Here is a 21302-nt window from a genome sequence, read left to right on the forward strand (position 1 = left end):
TACAACTACGTTGCCATGACTCACACACGAGCAGAACAAACCTGAGCCCTGTCCAGTAGAAAACTAGACCAGTAATGGGACAGTATACTGAAACTTGACAAAAAATACACTGACACTTACCTGGATAAGCCAAGCTCACAGGAAAACAGGTGAAAAATACAACTGTCAGGGTTTATATAACTTAAATGTTCATTTGTCAGCACGTATTTTGGAACTTAAATATCTAATGGAGAAAATAGCTTTAATTCATGACACCAACTGTTTAAGGCATTATTTTAAGTAATTTAGGTGAAACAACATAGCTGTTTAACTTGTTTCTATATTACCACTTTTCAAATAATAGGAGAGGGTTGGGCTGTCACCAAAAAGTAATCATCATTTCTGCTACTATTTTGGCTATGAACAGGATCAGAAGCCCAAGATATCAGCTAATGCCCAAACGCAAAATATCTTCCACCCTACAGGCTCCTATTCTAACTGTTGACAGCGTGCTCCTAATTTGAAAAAGGAAGATTCAGTGGGAGGGTTCAAGTTTTGACGGCAGAAGCTGAGCCTAGTTGAGAACCAGAGCCTTTGTGTCTCATGCTAGGGCTTGGGCATTAAACCAGCTTGGACTTCTCAGATATTATCTTCTGGTCAATGGCTAGGAATACTTCATACTGCAGAAAGTGCTCAGCTAGCGAAGACTGCAGCATCTCCAGAACTCAATGTGGCTTCTGCAAGGCCAGAAGCAGGAACAGACAGACAGGGAAGAACCATTCCTCCCCAGCTATGCTCAGCATGAAAATGCAACCTGAGTTCACCACTCTGCAGAGAAGCCCTTAACCAGGCTAACTACCAGGCAAAGTTTAAGGTACCTAACCTAGCAGCAATGCTGAACACTGGCTCCTGCCATGTAGCAGCCCATGTCCAATACCAGTGGATTTTCCCCATTGAGTGAGTTGCAGATGCAAGAAGCTCGCTCCTGGCTCTGTCATGCAGTAAAGCCATTGCACATAGGAAAGATGGAGAAGAGGAAGGTTCATTATAGCAAGCTGACATTCCTGACTCCATGATTCCTGATTCCATGGGTGGTGCTCGGGGATGATAAAAAAGCCTGCACCTGCACTGCACTGTTCAAAGCAATCACAGTCAAAAGTCTTTATGAGGAAGAAATGACAAGCTGGCAAGGCTAGTGGTTAGAAACCTGCCAAAACTAATCATTTGCCAAGAATAAACAAATGAAAATCAAGGAATTTGGAAATAAAAATTGAGTAAGGTTGATGATACAAATGTGGAGGAGTGGCTGACACACCAGAAGGCTGTGCTACCATTCAACAAGACCTAGACAGACAGGAGAGTTGAGAGGGAACAATTAGTTTAACCTAGCGGTGAGGTTTAAAAAGAGCAAGTGTAGCATCTTGCACCTGGCGAGGAATAACCGCATGCACCAGTACAGGGTAGGGGATGACCTGCTGGAGAGGAGCTCTGTGGAGAAGGATCTGGGTGCTCCTGTGAACAACAGGTTGGCGAGGAGCCAGCAGTGTGCCCTGGTGGCCGAGAAGGCCAACAGAATCCTAGGGTTAATTAAAAAGACCACAGCCAGCAGATCCAGGAGGGCCACAAAGATGATCAAAGGCCTGGAGCATCTCCCGTATAAAGAAAGATTGACTAACCTACATCTGTTCAGCCTGGAGAGAAGAAGACTGAGGGGGAACAGAAAAGAGACAGAGTTTTTAAACTACTATTAAATTTCCTCAAAATGTACTAGAAAAATACTTCATTCAAACTTCCAGCTGAAAAGGCCACTGATAAGGACGGCTACAAGCCAAACCATGGTCTGAGAAATTCTAGAAGTAACTTAAAAAGAGGTGAAAAACAAGGGGAAAAAAAAACAAAAAACAACCCAACAAGGAAAAGAAAACCAAACCCATGCATATAGGGAGATAGTAGCAGTTACTGTCAGAACACTCCTGTTGGCTGAAATCTGAGTACCTAATTTCTGACTAGAAGCTTGTCTGCTTCCTAGCTAGTGTTAAGATACGGGGAAAACCAGCTACAGCCAGTGGGAAAGGTCAAAGCATAAAAATAAATGCACTTTAAAAGCACTGCAGCACTGCAATTACAGAAAAATTGGGCAGTAGTGAAGGTATTACACTGGAGCCTGGGAATTGGTGTGACTTTAAGTATACTGCTGATCTAAATAGTGACCATATAAATGGCTTTTAAAATATATACTTTTTAATCTTTCAGATCCTTATGGGGTAAATATCCAGAATTACATTTGTAGTTTCAGTTTGGCAAAAGCAAGTTTCTACTACCACTTGCTCCTTACAATCACTGCAGGAAAAATGTTTTGGACAGCATCAGAAAAGCAGCTAGGATCCAGTAAAGTGCTCAACTTGCTACTGTATCTGTACTGTACTTACACTGTACAGTATCTGTACTTGGAGATACCAAAGAATTCAAGTTTTCATCACTTTTTATAATGCATTTATGACCACAACAAAACCAGAATTGGATACTTCAGTCCAAGACTTAGACCACATAAGCTTCCATTTAGTTGCCACTTGAGATCTGTAAGCATTTACGCTTATAAATGTTAACTGTCCTACCATCTGCACAATGCTTTTAGAGGCAGAACAAGTGCTCTTACCTTGGATATTCAACCAAACAATTACCAGATTTCACCATCACAAGGATGTTTTTCACATGTGACTGCTGAAATTTATGGAAGTGTTTTTAAAATTTCTGAGTAACATCATACAGAAAGTAAAACATTTTTTAAAAATTATTCTGGATTCATCAAAGGAACTACATAATACAGGAATAAGTACCATTCTTACCTCTCCAAAGCCTGAAGTGCTTTCTTGTTGCATTCATCCTGAGTGCTCTTCAAAGTAGCTGCATGGCAATATACAATGTGATTTAATAATTGAATTCAATGTTTCAGATTCAATAAAAAATAGCTACACATGCTTCAAACCAGAAGCATGAAAAGTGTTGCAATCTCATGGTGCCTGCTCAGGGCTGGAAAATGTGCCCTTTTGTTTTTAATGGACAGCACAAAAATAATATTTTAACTCAAATTCTCCCTTTTTTTTCTATTAACAACTCTTCAAACTCTCTTGTCTGAAACCCTGAAGTATTTTTTAGTAATGTATGCCACTAAAGGGGTGTGGAACGATCAGGAGACACAATCTCTTATTGTATCTAACTAGATTCTAGACCTCTGCCAGCCCAGTGTGCATGTTAATGGCAGTAACTAGCTTGGCATTTTGACTCAGAGTGCCTCCAACACCATCTTCATGTAGGACGATGTTGCAGGTGGAACAGGAATACCAGAAGCCAGATTTACAACTCCATGACACAGTCCTTGACAACATAGCATTTCCCCTGGACCACAACAAACATTCAGGTTACTTCAGATATGGCAGATAAGTGGCAAGGAGGAGCCACTTATGCCCTCCTTGGTGCATCTAATTGCCTAAGGATCCCATCCACTAGGCTTATCCGATGTATGACTTGATTTGAGCTCTAATGAGAAGAATCATCAATTTCTTGTTACACCAGAGCATCATAAAATACCATCATCGTTAAAGGAAGAAGAACTTAGAGAAGAAGGGCTCCCTTAAATCCAGAATATCTGGAAAGCTAACAATAAAGTTCAGAAGCACACTAGTTGGCTGCTTTGCTCTGGATCTCAAGTTTTTAGATTTTACATAGCAGTTGTTTCTCGTTCTACTTGTTTTGAACTTGGAAACTTCTGATCAACAGTACAAGAAAGAGACAAGCAGTTCATCATTCAGCAAACATCCACCTATGAATATATTTCACTTCCTGTATCAAGCCAATGTAAGCTCCAAAAAAGGAAGATAGTAAATAGTATCTACTTCAGCAACAAACCCCCCCCAAAATCAAATACTCGTATAAGTTAAGAGTTGTGTTCTTCTACAAGTTGTACAAAGATAAAAAGTTTCTTTAGATTATCCAACATGCTAGTAAGTGAAACTTTGAAAACAATTTATTTTTCCTAAGTAGTTGCAGTCATCAAACCTTTTTCACTCCTATGCCTTTCAATAGTTCTTCCAAACATCAGCTCTATCTGCGAGGAACAGCAATCTTCAGGATTTTCCAAATCACATAAATAAAAAAAAACCTGCTTACCTCATAAATTCTGCTCTAAATAGTAAAAACTGAACAAAAATACATAATTCAAAGAACAAATTTGAAGATATGTGCTTTCATGCAAAACATAGCATTTATAAAAAGCTGGAAACACTTCACTCTCAATATCTTTAAATTGAATATTCTGGTCCACTGCCAAATACCAAAAAAACAATGAAGGGGCAAAGCTTACAGAAAAGTATTTTAGAAAATCATGATTGACATTCATGTAAAAATACCTGAAGAGATGCTAGAAAGGATTTAATCACAGCTGTGAGCGTTCACCCAGAAAGAACATGTCAGATTGTGCTCCTTATGGAAACTACAAGATTCCCTAATATGTATATATATACATGTAACCAAGTAATTCTAGAGACACATTACACAGTGAGGAAGATGGAAAGAGATTTAACATTCACCCTCCAAATAACCACAAAAAGAAAAAGCTAGAAGAACTTTTGGGCTCAGTCTGGTATGACTTGACTGAATGGCTGTTCAACTTAGAAAGTAAGAGTACCAATATTTGGTGGAAATGATGTTGGCACTGATGAGGTGGGACATGCGAGTCCCACTTCCCACAGCATGAACTGCATATTCAGTTGCAAAGTTGCAAATCTGCTTGTCTGTCTCTAGATTTGTGTTTGATTTGGCCAAACAAATTGAAATTTGAGTTCTTCCATTTCTATAAAAAAGCAGCTAAGTGATTTTGGGAGAGACGAAAGAGAAGGAAAGCTGAAGTGATGACTGAACGTTTATAGTTAAAATCAAATCGTATTTCCGCTGAACAAAAACCGAGCTCAAAATGTGATTCACAGGCTCTGATCCCATGTTTTACAACACAGTCTTCAAGACCAATACCAAGCACAGAGGCCAAGTAGAGTTAAGAGGAAGCTCTTAAAAGCACTTCTTAAGTTCTTCCCTCTCTTTCGAAGCAGAAAAATGTGCATTTTTACACAAAATCTGTCTGCAAGAGAGGCTGGGCCATTGATCATTACCTCAATATGGCAAAAATTTTCAACCAAAATGCAGAAAAACAGGGAGCTGAACTCGGAAGGTCGGTTTGGAAGAACACTGTACCTTTACACGTCTAGCTCAGCTCAGTCTATTTTTAGCACATTTAAGTCAGCTTTGCATAAAATGAACAAAACTCCCAAATGTACTGGTACTGGAGGGCAGACATGAGAGCAGTAAGCTGAAATAGTTAACAGATTGGGAACATCTTTATTGTGATCTTTTAGGTTCTTCCTACTGCTCCTCTCCCATATATTGCTAGGTCTTTATCAGAGATAACACATGTACACGCTAGATGAATAAATACAGAGATGACATGACTCAGTGTTCAATATTTATGCCTCAAGTTGACAAAACCTGTGCAAGTTCCTCCTACTCCGATGCCCCTCCTCACACATGCCCTTTCCCTCTCCTTACCAGAATTAGACTTTTTTTTCTTACGTAGCAAGAAGTCACTATCATGAGCTCAGCTGTGACAGTTTTACAAATAAAAAGGCAACAGAACACATTATTTAGACTAAAATAAAAGCAGAGCAAAGCGCAGTCTAACCGAAGTAAGAGACAGCACGGGGGATTTTAAGTTTCTAAAACCTCAAATGTTCCTCTAAGAACAGTACTTTTCAAACATCACCTTAGAAACTTAATATTTACTCTCTGAAGCACTCTTTGTTGACCAAAAATCAGCAGATTTTTCAACCTTTGGATACCAAAATACAAAGCTCTGAAGTCACATTTGAAAACAGAGGAAGGTAAACTGTGTTAGTAGGAAGGTACGGCATAGTAAGCAGTGAGTGCATAGACTGAAATAGCAATGCTGGGGGCCAGCATCAAAACTAAACATACGCTGAGACAGTCCATATACTGTGGACTGAAAAACCATAAGCAACTGCAGCATAATCAGGTCTATTTTTGTAGCACATTAATTTTATGAGAAAATAATCTAGTTTGTGTTTTCCAGCACTCTTCTATTACATGAATCACAATATTAAGAAGTGGGTTGGAGAGATGGAATTCAAAAATACGTTTCTGACAACTAATACAGCAAGTTATGCAGTTTCAGTATCCAAAATCACAATTTATGATTGCATGTGCTGATCGTCATCTCCAGATGCAAAAAAGGTGCGTTTGTTCACTAATAATGCATTTTAAATTTTAATGTCTCTTTTTAACATTAACTGGTACTGATTAACATCAGCATACTGATTAACATTTACCATTAACAGTTTACCGATTATTTATATCACCAGGAAAATTTTCCAATTCAGTCTCTGACTTTGTGGCCTTGTAACAGAATTCTAAATGAGAACAGAGATGCAGTACACTCTTTCTCTCATTTCTGTAAAGAGAGTGAAGGTTTGTTACTGTTGTTTGTTTGTACTGAGCTTTAACAGTATGTGTGGAACTGACGTTAGATAAGTGTGGAACTGACGTTAGATAAGAGCAGTTTTATTTCACAAAGCATGCTGGACTTGTCTCTCCTCTTCAGCCTGTGCTAAATTCATCTCACTTTTCCCTTCTCTAGTGAATCCTTCATGAGGCAAAATTGACAATGCAGCTTACACCAAAACTGGAATTACAAGAAGCAAAAGGTTTGCTGTTGAAAATTGCCTCAGTGGGAACAAATTTGGGATGTAGAAAATTTAGCTGTATGGACATTCTGTATGAACAAGAAATATATGCTTTTAAGAATGAGACAAAAGCAGCTATGACTTCCTCTGAGGACACATCTTTCAGCAACTTCATAGAGTCCTCTTCCAAAAACCACATAATTAGACATTAAGGACTGCAAAGCTACATACTTATAGCCAGCACAAGTTTCAGAAAATCTTATTTCATCCAGGAGTAAATCTAATAGTTGTAAAATGAGTCTATCGAATGCTCCCATGAGTTCTTTGAATCATCATTCAGTAGGATTCTATCTTCTCATCTCTGCTAAATGCACTTGCTAAAAAGTGGTCATAAAGGAAGGGCTCTAATACAGCTCCTCAGTGCCTTTGGCACACAGGATGATAAATATTTACTGAAATTATATTAAAGAGAGAAAATCTAACCTCGGTTGGAAGGCAGCTTTATATTACTGCTGCAACCTTTATAAGACAGTTGGTTGAAGGTCTCTGAAAACGATGATTAACTGAATATCAGCTTAAGTGGGAAGCTACAGAAGTCATATATATACACACAGATGTTTGCATGCCTGCATATATCACTACGAAGTGGTACAAACACAGTGACATAAGACTATAAAGCAGCATAATAACAGAGTAGTTGTCTTCCTTTCAGTGTTCTATTTGTGATTCTTCACTAACAAAAGCTTGGGGTTTTTTGTTTTGTTTTGTTTTAATGTCTCACTAGTGTAAATTTGACTTTGCTACGAAAATGCTGCTGTGTATCCATGATTACCATGTTTTTGAAGAGCATGATCTATTTTATTAGAATTAATAAAATGTAGCCTGAAGATGAAAATACACGCTTCAGATTTTTCCCAAATAACTGCACAGTGGTTCCACTGATCTACTGGCCACAGATAACAAGGATGAGAAGGTAGGTATTTCAATGTTGCACAACAAAATCATACCAGGTAACTGTTGCAATGATTGTTTATTTTATGTTACAAAGATCACTTACTACAACACTTGAGCTAAACAGCTGTATACCTGGAAAACTTCTCTTCCATGAGAGTTTCCAATTTCCATTTTGCTTTACCAAGGTATGTTCAGAGCCAGACCACAATACATGCCTCCACAACTCCATTCTTTAAAAACCTTCTTCTTTCCATAGAGAATAATAAATAGATTGTAATGGACTTAAGACAAAAATCTTCCTATCTCTGAAAACAGTCTCTGGGATCTCATACAGCTTTAGGGACAGTTCATACAAAATCTAGGCAAAATGCCCTAAGGAACTAGGCTATAAAGCACTCAATGTTTGATGAGAACTCAATATAAATATGAATATAAAGAACTCAATGTTTAATGAGCTATTTAAAAACAAAACAAAAAACAACATTAAAAAACCAAAAACAACAAAATTCAGATTAGGAAGGACATACATTTCTTTACACAGCCTTTGTAAGGGAACTATTCAAAGTCAGAGACATGGAGAACTACAGAAAGCAACAACGCATGTTTCTCTCCATGCTGGAAAGCTGTTCTCAGAAGGCCTGATTGATGACTGGGTGAAAAAGAAACAACATACTGCACTACTGAAGAGTACAGACCACTTCCTCAATCACATGCTTTACAGAATTTTGGTGTAACTTGCAAGATCTGAGCACTTCCACAACGCTATACGAACTGTCACTTTAGCTTTGTTTCAGGCTCATTTGCCCTAAGAAATTTCTTTCTGTGGAACACATCTGACAGAAAAACATGTGGTTTGGACTGCCAAACTGCTTAGGAAACAAAACAGCTCAGCTATTATTTAAAGAAGCTGTATTAGGAGGCCTTTTACCTATGTTAGAAATCACAGAGAAAGGAAGGCTGTCCCCAGCTGTGAGCCTGATGAAGGTCAAATCTAGATCTTACCCAGCCACCAGGACTTTCAGCCCTCCAGGCTACAAAGCACCAATTCTACAGAAGCACAGTCTAATCACATAAAAACCAAGTAATCAGTATTAAAAAATTAAGTTTTTACTTTCAGTGATTTGTATCTAGTCAATCCATATGTACCAATGAGAGAGATATTTTTATCTTGTTTACTTCTAAGCAGAGAAAGAAACTACATCAGGGAGAGGTTGAATCTCTGCAGGGAATCAGTATCATGCCAGGAACCGAAGTCAGGCATTTCTGCCTCCAGTTCTTGGACTGTATTTCTTTATGTGATACATGAGTGGGTGACAAAAATACGAAAATAGATCGAAAGTTCCAATTTTTGTTGTGCAAATAAGTGAAATAAGTGTATTACAAATATCCAAATGAATCACACCAAGAATCATTGCATACAGTCAGAGAAACATCTCCTAAGCAATGATTTGAGTTTCTTCCTTTACTTAAAAGCTTCACTTTTATTACCATAGAGGACAGTTCTCTGAGGAATTGAACAGTCCCTGCTTGTCTTGGGATCTGATTATTTTCTAAATCCAGCCACCACTAAAGGCAAAGTTTCTAATTAATTTCCTACTGCTTGCACCCAAGAATCAGAACAGATGTTTCATATAGCACACCTGACAAACAGGATAACTCACCATCAGTAGCCTGAAGACTATATGACAGACCCAGTGCCAAGTAACCCTTTGCTAGGGACTCTCCAGCATCCTCACCCAGGTCTATCACCATTTTAGCAAAGTATTCTCCTTCTTCCAGCTGCAAAAGAAGACAGAGGTTGAGAATTTCAGGCATTTCTACAATAACTGCATGTCTACTACACCTGCTTCAATAAGGTTATCCTTTTATACATACCCATACAGTCATCTGAGAGACACAACAGTGACTTCAGTGCCCAAGTGACTAAGCACTTACAGACAAGAGAACATAGAAGACCAGATTATTAGCCCCTGACACACAGCCACAGTTTTCAGAAAGGTTTTGGTTTTGTTTTAAGCACCTGCCCTAAACTATTTCAAGATGTTCAAGGTTAAGGAATATCTTATTTTCGTATTTCTCTTCCGGGAAATAATGTAATCTTAAATATCAATGGACTAGCTACTTACATACTATTCTGGCAGTAGATAAAAAGTTCTAACAGGTGTCTTCCTTTAAAGGAAGAACTTCCAGATTTTCTCTACATTGCCTTTAAAACTTTGAATAGTGCTCCTCACTTCTGATCTTAAGGGTTAACATACCCATAATCCGTAGAAAAGACTAAGGCCTGTAGGTGTATATGGAAAGGTCAAGGTTAGACAAGTACAGGCAAAAGCTGTAAGCGATGCTTGAAAGGCACAGAACCTACAGGAATACCTCATGTGCATACAAGGTGATTTGCAGATCCTGTCAGCCATAATCAGAGTGACCAGCAATCAGACAGCACTACACCACCCCAGAGATCCTACTATTGGAAACTTTTATGACAAGATTACCGATTTTATGGGATGGAATTACTTTGTTTGGGGGAAACATTTTTGTTTGAAATCCAGCCATTTTAGATGCAAATACTGCAGCAATAACTGAAATGTGCTCTTATTACTCAGTTTTGTCAGATTTCAGCACCTCATATTTCTTTGACGTTGAAAACTCGTAAGGAACTGGAATCAAAAATATACCATCAGATGAGAAATTCTCCTTCTGCAGCAATCTGTGTGTATATTACTTAAGAATAGAATTGACTTGATACACCGCAGCCTGTCAAGTCCTAGTTACATCCCTTGTAGACAAGCAGGTGATGACACGAATTAGCAGCTACATAAACAGAGGAGCTGGTATTTATTAGATGACAAAACACAACAAAGTCTTTACCTGATAATCTGTGTATGGAAAAAGACTGAAAAGTCTGCAAATGAAGAGGCAGTCTCCATTGCTTGGGTCTTTTCCCCATTTGTGCAGCTCCCAGAGGCCACAACACTTCAAACTAGATGCAGGCCCATAATTTAAAATTTCCAAAATCTCCAACAAGTCAATGGCCAACAGTCACCCAAGGACCAACATGTATTTGGTCATCAAACTGTTGACTGGAAGCACTATGAACTGCCATAGTGTTGCTGATTACCTAGCCAATAATGACTCTGAAAAATACTAATTGAAAAAGGAATACCTCTCAGAAACACCAAGCAAATTGCAAGGATCATCTTTAACAGTATAATCCAAAGTCTACTGCAAACACTGGAAATAATTCTGCTGACTTCAGTGATGCTCAGATGCCACCCTTTAAGCTCACAATCACAACAGGAAGCCTGAAGTTTGTTCCAGGATACTTTTTAATCATGTAGTCAGCTCTACCGACTTCCCTGCCACAAACTAAAGCATATTCTGGACCAGAGCTTAGGACAATGGAAGAAGAAAAAGTCCCATGACTCAGCACGGGGTGGGAGGGGAAAAACACACAAAAAAAAAAACCCTTCCCATGAAGCAATAACTGAATTCTTCAACACTCAGGAACTTTTACATAAAGCATGAAATCTCTGCAATCAGAAATTTAACTGTGCACCTCTTTTGCTACCATAAACAGCACTATTCCCACTCTATTTCTTCATTGTTTCCCCTCCCCACATGCACCTTCAGCTAAGAAGTCTCTATCAGATGAAGAAAAAAGCTATGCAAGGAATTCTAATAACTATCAAACAAGAGTAGGGGAAGGTTGAGTCTGTGGGGAAAAAAAAACAACAGATTAAATGAAAGGTTTGGAGCTGAAATGGAAACGTCTAAAATTGAAGACATTTTGCTCCATTGTTTCTCAGAATGGTCACCTGATGGTGTTTCTAGTTCCTGAATGATGGCCCACACTGAATAAATCAGCAACACACCTTTCAGTTTTCTTGCCTGCCACTTACCTAGGGCCACTTCTGAGTGCCAGATTAATATTTCGTATGAATAATTAAAACCACAGCTTTTCAGAATGACTGAAAGAGCGCTTCTAATGCAATATTCTTGTAAACTTTATTCATACTAACACTAATCGCACTTTGACTAGCCACAAAGGCTCTCATGAATGCAAACTTTGGTCAGTTGAAGGCTGCATTGAAAAAAAAAAAATGGCATTGTAAACTCCAGCACAGCTCAGCAGCTGGTTCTGCTTATGAGAACATTTACTTTTCCTACTTACAGCACTCAGCCACTTTCCCTGCCAGCCCTGCTGTGACTGCCATCTGCCCCCTCTTCTCTCATTTGCCTACTCTTAAATCACCCTGAGCAACCATGAAAAGCAAAACCTTCCATTCAAATCATCCAATGCAACGTTTCAACTCTGCAGTGCAAACTGCCCCTAACCTGCCTGCACTCCGGGTGAAAAATCCTTCTCTACACACTTCATTGACTGAGGTGCCAGGAGCCAGCCTGAGCTGAGATCTGTCAGATGAGCTGTGTCCAAGGGGATCCTTACACACATGAGGTGCCTGCACTCTGCTATAACAGCAGGAAAGGGAGGATTAGAAGCCTCCAAATCAGGCCTCAATTCCTCTAGATCCCACTAGGTACGACTTTTCTCAGCTGCAGCTCCTATGGTTTGCCACATATCCTGAAGGAGCAGGAGCTACTATTCCTTTCCCCTCTCCTCATGGGGTGAGAGGCATGTGAAATCTCACTCTGGGACTCTCAGAAGTTGCAAGTTCAAGCTACGCAGAAGTCAGCTAAGACACAAAAGGCACAGCAGAAGACAGCCATTCCTACTCCAGTTGCACAACCAGGTGGCCAGACTCAACACAAAGGGAACTCAAACAGTTTGTTTACTTCAAATGAGGACTCCAACTTAAAATGGTGCAATGCTGCATTGGGAGGGCAAGGAACATGGATAAAAACTGTTGCATCTTATAGACCATTGCTAGCAAATTCTAGGCCACAGGATGCCAGGTGTCCCCCAGACAGCAGGGATGGCACAGCATCACATCATCACCAGAAAATGCATAAGTACTGCTATTAACCAGTTGCCAGCAGTGCCAACAGCAGCTCGCAAGAATGCAGAAAAAAGCATTTCTTTGGTCATCAGTATGCTTGTAACAGCTTGAATTCACTTCCCTTAGAATCATTACTTGCTATTCCTTCAGAAACAATAAAACCCAAAGTCTTATACCCACACAGCTACATCTCTGATTTGGCCCTTACTCTTGCTAAATTCCTCTGAATACTTCCTACTGAATAGCTTTTTGAGTAAAGGGCTGCAGAGAGAGGCTCCTGCCTTCTGAGATCTGTATGGCAGAAAGCAGGTGTCGGGGAAAACAAGCTAAAGGGAACTTTCCATATTTTGAACTGAAGCTATACTACCTGTCAGGAGGCACTTGGAAGCACTAGCTAAATAACTTTTCCCCCACACCAGAAAAGAAGCATGCAGCTGGCACCTGGCGAGAAAAAGGCTGCCAAACCACAAGCTGACACTGATAAGATTGTAATGCTGCGTTGCTGTTCTTTTTTTTTTCCCTTCCACCTCCTCTATCATCTTTGATGAAAACAGAGTAGTTGTTAGTTGCACAACCCTGAGGGTAGGCTGTTCCAGCTACTCCTGTTATTTGACCGCAGGTTAGGTGAGTGCTGCAGCCAAGCCCAGAGGCACACTGACAAGTGGGGAACAGCAGGTGCTGTCGCCTGGCCTATCGCCACCCAGCTGGTTTCCAACCACCACCCAGTGTGTTTTTAGAAAAGCTCAAGCCCTACACCACTGAATCTACACCTTCCAGGACTGCAAGTGGACTGCAGTTCCCACCTGGATGGATTTAGAACAGATGAAGACAAGCAAAACTGACGTTACACTGCAGCACAGAAATGACATTCTACTGCGCTGAGAAGGGGAGTGCACAAGGGAGGAGGCAGGAGACACAGCACGTGACACTGGACTAGGACAGCAGACAAGGTTAGTGAAATAGGAGCTTGGACACCCCAGGACTGAGAAACACCCAAGTATCTCAGAGATCCAAATCCTATAGGAAGAGCTTCCACACAAAGCTATATACTGTTAACTAGATGAATTAGGCTTTTATCTTCTTTGTTACACAGGCTTGTAGGTTTGGAGGCTATGGTAAAGAACAGGAAAAATTAAATAATGGGAAGATTAAGAGAAAAGGGGAAAACTACATAGGAAAAAAGTGCCCAGTAAGGTATTGTGTAACAGAAAGCTCTGTCCCACTGCTGTTCACAACATACAACACAAACCACATTACATGCCAGGAAATAAAAAAATCCCATGCTTTCTATTGTTGGTCCTTCAATATTGCTGATTGCTTGTCAACATATTCAGCATGTAAACCCAGCCCACTGTACTTAGTAATACTTGACCCTTTCCTCCAGTGTATCAAGAGTGGTTTGTTCACAAGGAAAATGTATAAAATTCTTGGTTGCCTTTAACATCTAAAACCCTTTGGATCACCTCAGTAACAGAAGCTGTGATGTCAGTGAGAATCTATTTTAAAAGATGGAAGAAATCTTCAGCAGCTCCTCACCATTCACTGTTTTCTCAGTAGCCTCTCCTCACAGTGATGTCAGTCCTTTACAGAGTCTGCTTAGCAGGTGGAATAACTCGGATAATGGGGCTAGATTTGATCTTACAATGTTACTCATACCACAGTAAAACCTACGCAATGCCATGCAATTCCAGGGCTCCTAGGTGACTGGGTACAAGCACATGCACATCATTTATCATCTGTAATGACAGGGTCAACAACAGAGAGAAGAGAAAGAAACACTCTTGGATTAAGTGGTCTGTGAAAGTAATGAACGATAAGCTGTTACCTCAGAAGCATGCAACTCTAAATCTCCATGCTGCCAACCTTCCAACCCTCCTTCCCGCCCCCATCATGTACTGACCTCACCGTACACCTTACACTTTACAGATTTCGTGCATTGTCTGACCTGGCCTTACCCTGCTGCTCTTCTGCCTTTGCCCTAACAGACAACACAATCTCCATTTTCCCACACTAGGATCTGCAAGTCAAAAGAAGCAAGGGAAGCGGTAGTGAGGTGCAGCACACATTCGTGCTGCAGTTTTTGCCATAGGGTGAAGTCTCTCCAAAACTCTGTGCTAGCTGATAACACTGGCATCGTGTGGTATTACACACATTTAACTCCAAACAGTACTATTTCTGTGGTGTCAACTGTGGGTCGCTGAAAACAGTAAGAGCATGTCTCATGCCCTCCTACTCTCTGTTAGACCACTGTCGTAGAAGATTCAAGCTATCCTAGGATCACAATTCATCTCCATGGGTATTTATCAAATTCTGAATGCGTCTCCATTGAAAGCATCGTAGTAACTACCGATGCCTTTAAATAATACTTATAAAATTGATAAAGTCAGTATTTGACACCTAGTGTTCAGTTTTTAATATTCTTACAACACCTGTCACAACTGTCTTGTGGAACCTAGATGAGTAGTGAAACTACCAGCACCTTAATATAAAAATACTAAAAACAACAACTCATGTTGTAGCTCAAAATCTCCACCAGTATAGCTGAGAAGGAGTGCTAAGTGAAGGAGAAAACTGCAGCATGTCTTTTACAAAGTGGCACTCTAAATTGACAGCAGATCAAGACAGGACAACCCCAGTATGGACACTCCACTCCAAGCTACATGGACTTTAAGAAAATCTCAAATAACACTCTGAACTTCAGTAGTCCAAAACTTCATAGTAATTTTTGGAAAGCCAGAAGACAGCTGGTTAAACACAAATAGCCTTTGTGTTCCCTTGATACAATTGTTCACATTTAAGTTCATCAGACCGTTCTGCTGAAATCTTGGCAAACTGGAATGCCAGGCAGCATGGCACCTCAAAAGCAATTTTGAGTTCACCACAAAAACTCTTTTAAAACACACCAGGGTAATGGGATAAATACAGTACAAGAGTTCCAACTTTGTTAAAAAATTTGCATGCTATCAGCTTTATTAAGTACAGGTCAAACTGCATCTTGGCCAGACAAACGTGATCCATATAGGTGCACTATTTTGAAGTGGTCCTCCAAGACATTTGGCGTAAGCTTTAGAACAACTGAAGGACTAATTTGCTGTTCACTCTCTGGTGTTTTTTTTTTTCCTTTAATTTGTGAAAATCTATAATTCTGAAAATGGAAACATTCCTTACTTCATTGAGATGCTTAAAGCAGGCCAAATTCTGAAAGCTAGTGGTTGAGGGGCAGATCATGAGCTGATGTAAGCCAGCATGGTGCTAGAAATATAGCAGTGGAGTAGTGCCAATTTACATCAGCTAATAAACCAGTCATAATGTCACAACAGAAGCTGACTGCATCCAGTTCTTTTCCACATCTGGTATACATTGATTTGCATGGCACAGTACAAATGCATACATTCTGTACTTTTGTTTTGCTCTGTGATATTTTTTCCATGATCTGGGTATCCTCACTATTCCAAATCAGAATGGTATCAATTAGTTTATTTGGGTTGGGTTTTTGTTTTTCAGAGTGTATGGAGATTCCATGTAAGAAGTCAGCAAAACAAGTTAAAATGACCATTACATTAATTAGGAAGGAGACTGTTCTGTGTTCCTCATATCATTTTGTATTTATCTGACAGAATAAATTGTCTTTTTTTTTTTTTTTTTGCTAGTAACTGAAGTAAGACTAAACTAGTCCACAGACTATAAATGAACTGAATACAACATCACACCAAAAGCACACAATAGACAGATGTAGGACATACAAACAGCGTGTTTTGTTTGTACGAAGTGATCTGGTTTTGCCCTTTTCCTGCCTAACTAGCAATGAAGTACACAGATAAACCTCCTAACTGAGAAATTATTCATTCTGTATGTTTTGAAAAGCAAGATGCATCTGAATATTTGCTACTGTTGATATTTGTCCATTAGATTGTTCCAGTGCCCTGTCTATCCTCCCTTCTATTTATACTGGCATTGATCAATTTGTTCACTTCCAGTTTAAATGATTCAATTCTGTTGTGATTGCCATGTAATTTAAATGCAAATAATTACTGTAAGGATGACATTTAGAAAAACAGCTCTGCTAAGCAGGAAGGTTTTTATTAGACAGTGGAGTTTGCCAATAGTATCAGAGGCATCCCTTTAACTATGAAATGCAGAAACCTATCATGCTAAGATGTTCAGATTTCTCTCTGGCTCCCCTTAATTAAAACTATTCTATGGCATCATTAAAGTTTGGTGTCAGAATAGAGTATAGGCCACTGAGAAAAAGGAAGAGGAGAGAGGAATATTACTGGATTTGGTTTGAGTTTATAAGATTATTTTCTAAATAACTACAGTAAAATTATGCTCTTGTGAAAAAATGTTATTATTTCAGATTGAACCTCACTTCTGATCCAAAAACACTGGAAAGTGTTCCATACAATGAAAAAGCAACTGGTAGAGGGAAAAACCCTTTCTTTGAAGTAGTCAAAAACAGTTCTCTTCTCTCTCCTTGTATTTTTTTAAGATTAGACTGTTGCTTTAACATTTTTTGCCATGTGTGAGAAATTCTGGACATACCAGATTGACTGAGGACAGAGCTATTTTACTGGCAAAGAAGCATCTTTAATTTGGGCTAATAATTACACATTCAACCCCTCATCCGTCACAGGCATCAGACTTTAACGGTACCATATGAGATTTTGTCCTCACTAGTGAGAGTTGCATAAACACCAGGGTAACATAAGAAAAACAAGCAGTCTGACATTTCTTTTCTCACCTTACAGAAATCTGGTCCTTTCACCTCAACAAACACCAATGACCCAGTATCTAGCACAGTGCCTTCGTTAAAACTTCACCATTCCTGTTAAATGTCAGACCATCACAGGGATCTCGATTTTAGCATGGAGTCTTACAAGATGAATACACTCTCTCAGAATTTTGTCCAAAGTCTAATCAAGGCAGAAGTCACGCGTCAAGCAAATATTGGGAGACCACAGCCTCTTTGAAGCCACTATTTCTGTTTAGAAGTAGTTGACATTGATGATTCATATTCTATTTGTCTACCAGAACCCCAAGTTCTTTTCTGCAAAGCTGCTTTCCAGCTAGTTGGCACTCCAGCATGTGATTATTCCTCCCCAGGTGCATTTCTCTTCGTGGAACTTAGTAAGATTTCTGTAGGCCCATTTCTCCAGCCAATTAACATCCATGTGAATGGTGGACTGATTCAATTGCAGGTGGACTTTGAGATTTTTTTCTAGTTTTTCCCTGCTCACTTGGACAGTGTCTTCATACACTCCTCCCAGGTCACTTCTCCATGCTCCTGTCACTCTTGTTTGACTTCCTGTACATCTGAATGGACAATTCTGCTATCTTCTTTGTTCCCTCCTCTCAGCATCCTAATCTTAAACATTTCATGGTCACTGTAGTCAAGTCTACTCTCCTTTGCATTCCCAACCAGTTCTTGTTTATAAGTATCAGGTCCCACAGAACACCTTCCTTATTAGTTCCAGTGCCCCTCACTTTGTTCACCAAGCAGGAAGTCAGAAGAGCTGAAAAACTATGGGCAACAAGGAGATCTCAAGTTTGCCTGTCATACTGAAGTCCTGGCTCCTAGGCAAAACAGGCTCCTAGCTTGGTTTCCGAAAGATTTTCCTTAAATTTGACTGTTCCTGCCAGCTTTTTTTTTTCCCCCCTCCTCCTGGCAATCATTGAGGCAGTAGAATTGATAGGGTAAGCTCTTAGACTCCAAGTCCCCCACTATCACTCCAGATGAATATAGGAATTCAACCAATGAAGCAACTCTAACTTCAGAGCCTACACAGAGAAAAAAACCTCAGCATTATGTTTTAGACTAATACTAAATTGATGTTGCTTCTGAAACCATCAGCAGAGATACTAATAAGTCTTCAATACAGCTGTAATGTCTGACTCGCTTGTAGTTTTAAAATCTCTAAGAATCAGAAAAAAGTATTGGCTTTATTTAAATATATTTACTGTATTATTTTAAGCTGCACAATAGCTTTCAGCCATCAAAATTTACATACTGAGCTAAGGTTACAACAGAGCTAAATTGCTCTATAAGTCATGTAGGTCAGCAAAGATTCCCCCATCGCCCTCAGACCTGACGGATTTTTTTCCTAGAACACAATGCTTCCCAGTTTCTGCTGACTCACGTACAAGTTCAACAATTACAGTTGATTCAAATACATACATAACCAAGTCTTCTCACTGACAGTCATGTAAATTGATAGCATTCAGTCAAATTCATCTTTATACCAATTTTTACCATACAGAGATGCTGAGGATTGCAGCAGGAGGAAGAATATTTTGTCACCAAAACCTGAGCAGATTCTTCTGGTATTTTCTTTCATGCTTTTTTTTTCTTGTATCTTTTACTTGTGTTAGCAATTATAATCCTTCACTGACTGCAGGGACACCTCGTGGTGAGGACAGGTGAAAACAGCAGGCTGCAATTCAATTAATAAAACCAAACAGTATAGGACTGACAGATGTTTCAGCTCCTTGGGATAATGAGAATTTCACAGGCACAGACTTCAACTCCCACTCTGCTTCTGAAGCATACATTAACACATCCAGAACAGAAAACACTGACACGGGAACTTTAAGAACAAAGGATTGAATCATACAGCAGACCTCAGCTATCTAGGAGTTCAAGGGTCAGACTCACTTATTAACTTTTGTCTTCCAGGGGCTAGCAGCGTGGCAGATCCAGCTCTGGATACTCATTTGAAGAGGCAGTCTCAAGAATAGCCATTATGGATTTATCCCATCCTTTTGATCAAAAACCAGCAAAACCCATTCCTGTATTTTACTGCAATATTTATTAGTAATATTTTTCTTTTCTTCAAAACGTGTGCCTATGCATATGATTTTTAACATGGATTTCCATTCTCAGCACTCCAACTACACAATGGTACTGTCACTGCAGCGTTAGACACATTGCACAATGACAATTGCATCAGCTTGCTTACCCAGTGCAGTGACCCAATGCAGACCTTGGCAGCCAGAAGAGGAACGGTGGGATCTGTTGGTCGCAGTTTAGCACACTCTTTGAGCACTGATACAGCATATGCTGACTGGAGGAGGAGGGGAGAGAGAAGGAAGAAATAAAAAAAGGCTGATTAGACAATGTTGTCATGGGGTCCACACAATATATTTCAGTGAAACATACAGAACAGTGATATGAGGTTAAAAACAATCACATGGGCAAAAAGCTAGCAACTTTATTCTCACCTGCACAGACAGACACACACGTGTGCATATGAACACACACACACTTCCCACATTCAGAAGAAATACACCAAAGAACCAGCGCGGTCTGTGCACTACACAAAAAGCTGTTAACATGCTGGTAATTTTAACGCTACCCTTCTAACTCACAGGAACTCTGACACAGTTTCCCCTGTATGCAATCATCTTCTAGTAAGCCAGAAGAGATCATAAAGAGCTTATCCTACAGTACATTACATTTTAGGCCAACTATATTCAGAGAGCTAAAATAATCTGTTCTGTAGACCGTTTTCTGTCTTTTCTAGTACATAAAAGAATACAACTGGGATCCCACCACGCAAAGGGTGAAGCAGGCAGTTGCAGAGCACTACATTCCTCAGCGGGTGGTCTGAATAGCATGAAAAGAAAGCCCATAGAAATCTTCCTGGTGTTAGGTTGCCATTCATGAATGCACGAATGGTGTTTATGAAGCCAAGCAGTCACACAGCCCTTCTGATATTCAATGTGCTCTATAAACACTGCTTTTTACAGCAGTGCCATTCACAGCTGCCATATTTCAGAAAGCTGAATGGGGAATAAGGAAAGCTCAGGTCTGAGAGGCTGGCAGGTAGGTCTGCTCAGCTCTGTCAGTTTCATAGCCCACCCCATCATGCTCAAAACAGTTACTTTGAAATTTCCAATTCTCGTCTTTAATGACTCAGAGCCCCTCTGATGCTCTCACCTGGGAACTCGAGGGGAAGTTTTCTCATAATTTCTTCTTACATGCCCCATTGCTCCTAACCATGTCAAATACCCATGGACTTTTTACGTTACAGGAGAGCAGTAAACACACTAATAAGCTTGCAGAACCAAACTAATGGCTATTCCTATCAGGCCATGGCCATCTCCTCCCGACCCTGACCCACAAAAACTCTCCCCACCAGACCTCCTGACAATCACACCACTGGGTCTGGAGTCTGCTCTAATCCCAAGGAATTGGCAGCTCCACACGACAGCTTCACACTCCCACGGGCTATCAGCACTTCCCCTCCCTCACACTGTACAGATCTGGTGCAGCCTGCCTCCTCTTTTCTCCACAGAACTGAAGGTCCAGCTCTTGCTAAGGGATTCAAAGCTTGGCTAAAAACTGGCTTGGAAGGGAGCCTTGGAAAGGGAAGAAGGGATGTACAGCAGTTCTGCCAAGGAAAAGATGAGTTCTATAAGAGAGAACATAGGCTCTGCAGTGGCACAGTGTGAAGCCTCCTGCTTGAAAGCTTGGGTACCTGTAGCATGGTCTAAAATCTTGGCCCTACATTCTCCAGATTGCTCCCCACCTATGTGGGCCATCAAATACCATCAGTACAAGTAATGGAATATCTGCTGTTTTACAGTTTCAGACAATTCAACAGTTTGTCCAAAGCCAGAAGGATGCTTGCCTAAGAGCAAAGACCGGAATTTAAACTGTTACCTC

General features: G+C 40.0%; 1 protein-coding gene across 3 annotated transcripts in view; it reads right to left on the bottom strand.

The window, feature by feature from the left end:
* The window catches only part of TTC7A (tetratricopeptide repeat domain 7A), a 161456-nt gene that overhangs the window by 91708 nt on the left and 48446 nt on the right, over window positions 1-21302 (bottom strand). For all 3 annotated transcript variants that reach the window (XM_048935088.1, XM_048935087.1, XM_048935089.1), the window contains 3 exons: window positions 19594-19698; window positions 9341-9458; window positions 2826-2883 (listed from right to left, as the gene is read on the bottom strand). In XM_048935088.1, coding sequence (XP_048791045.1) covers window positions 2826-2883; window positions 9341-9458; window positions 19594-19698 — 281 coding nt within the window. The remainder of the gene's footprint in view (window positions 1-2825; window positions 2884-9340; window positions 9459-19593; window positions 19699-21302) is intronic.

This window comes from Lagopus muta, chromosome 2 (genome assembly GCF_023343835.1).
Source record: "Lagopus muta isolate bLagMut1 chromosome 2, bLagMut1 primary, whole genome shotgun sequence".
Classification (NCBI taxonomy): Eukaryota; Metazoa; Chordata; class Aves; order Galliformes; family Phasianidae; genus Lagopus; species Lagopus muta.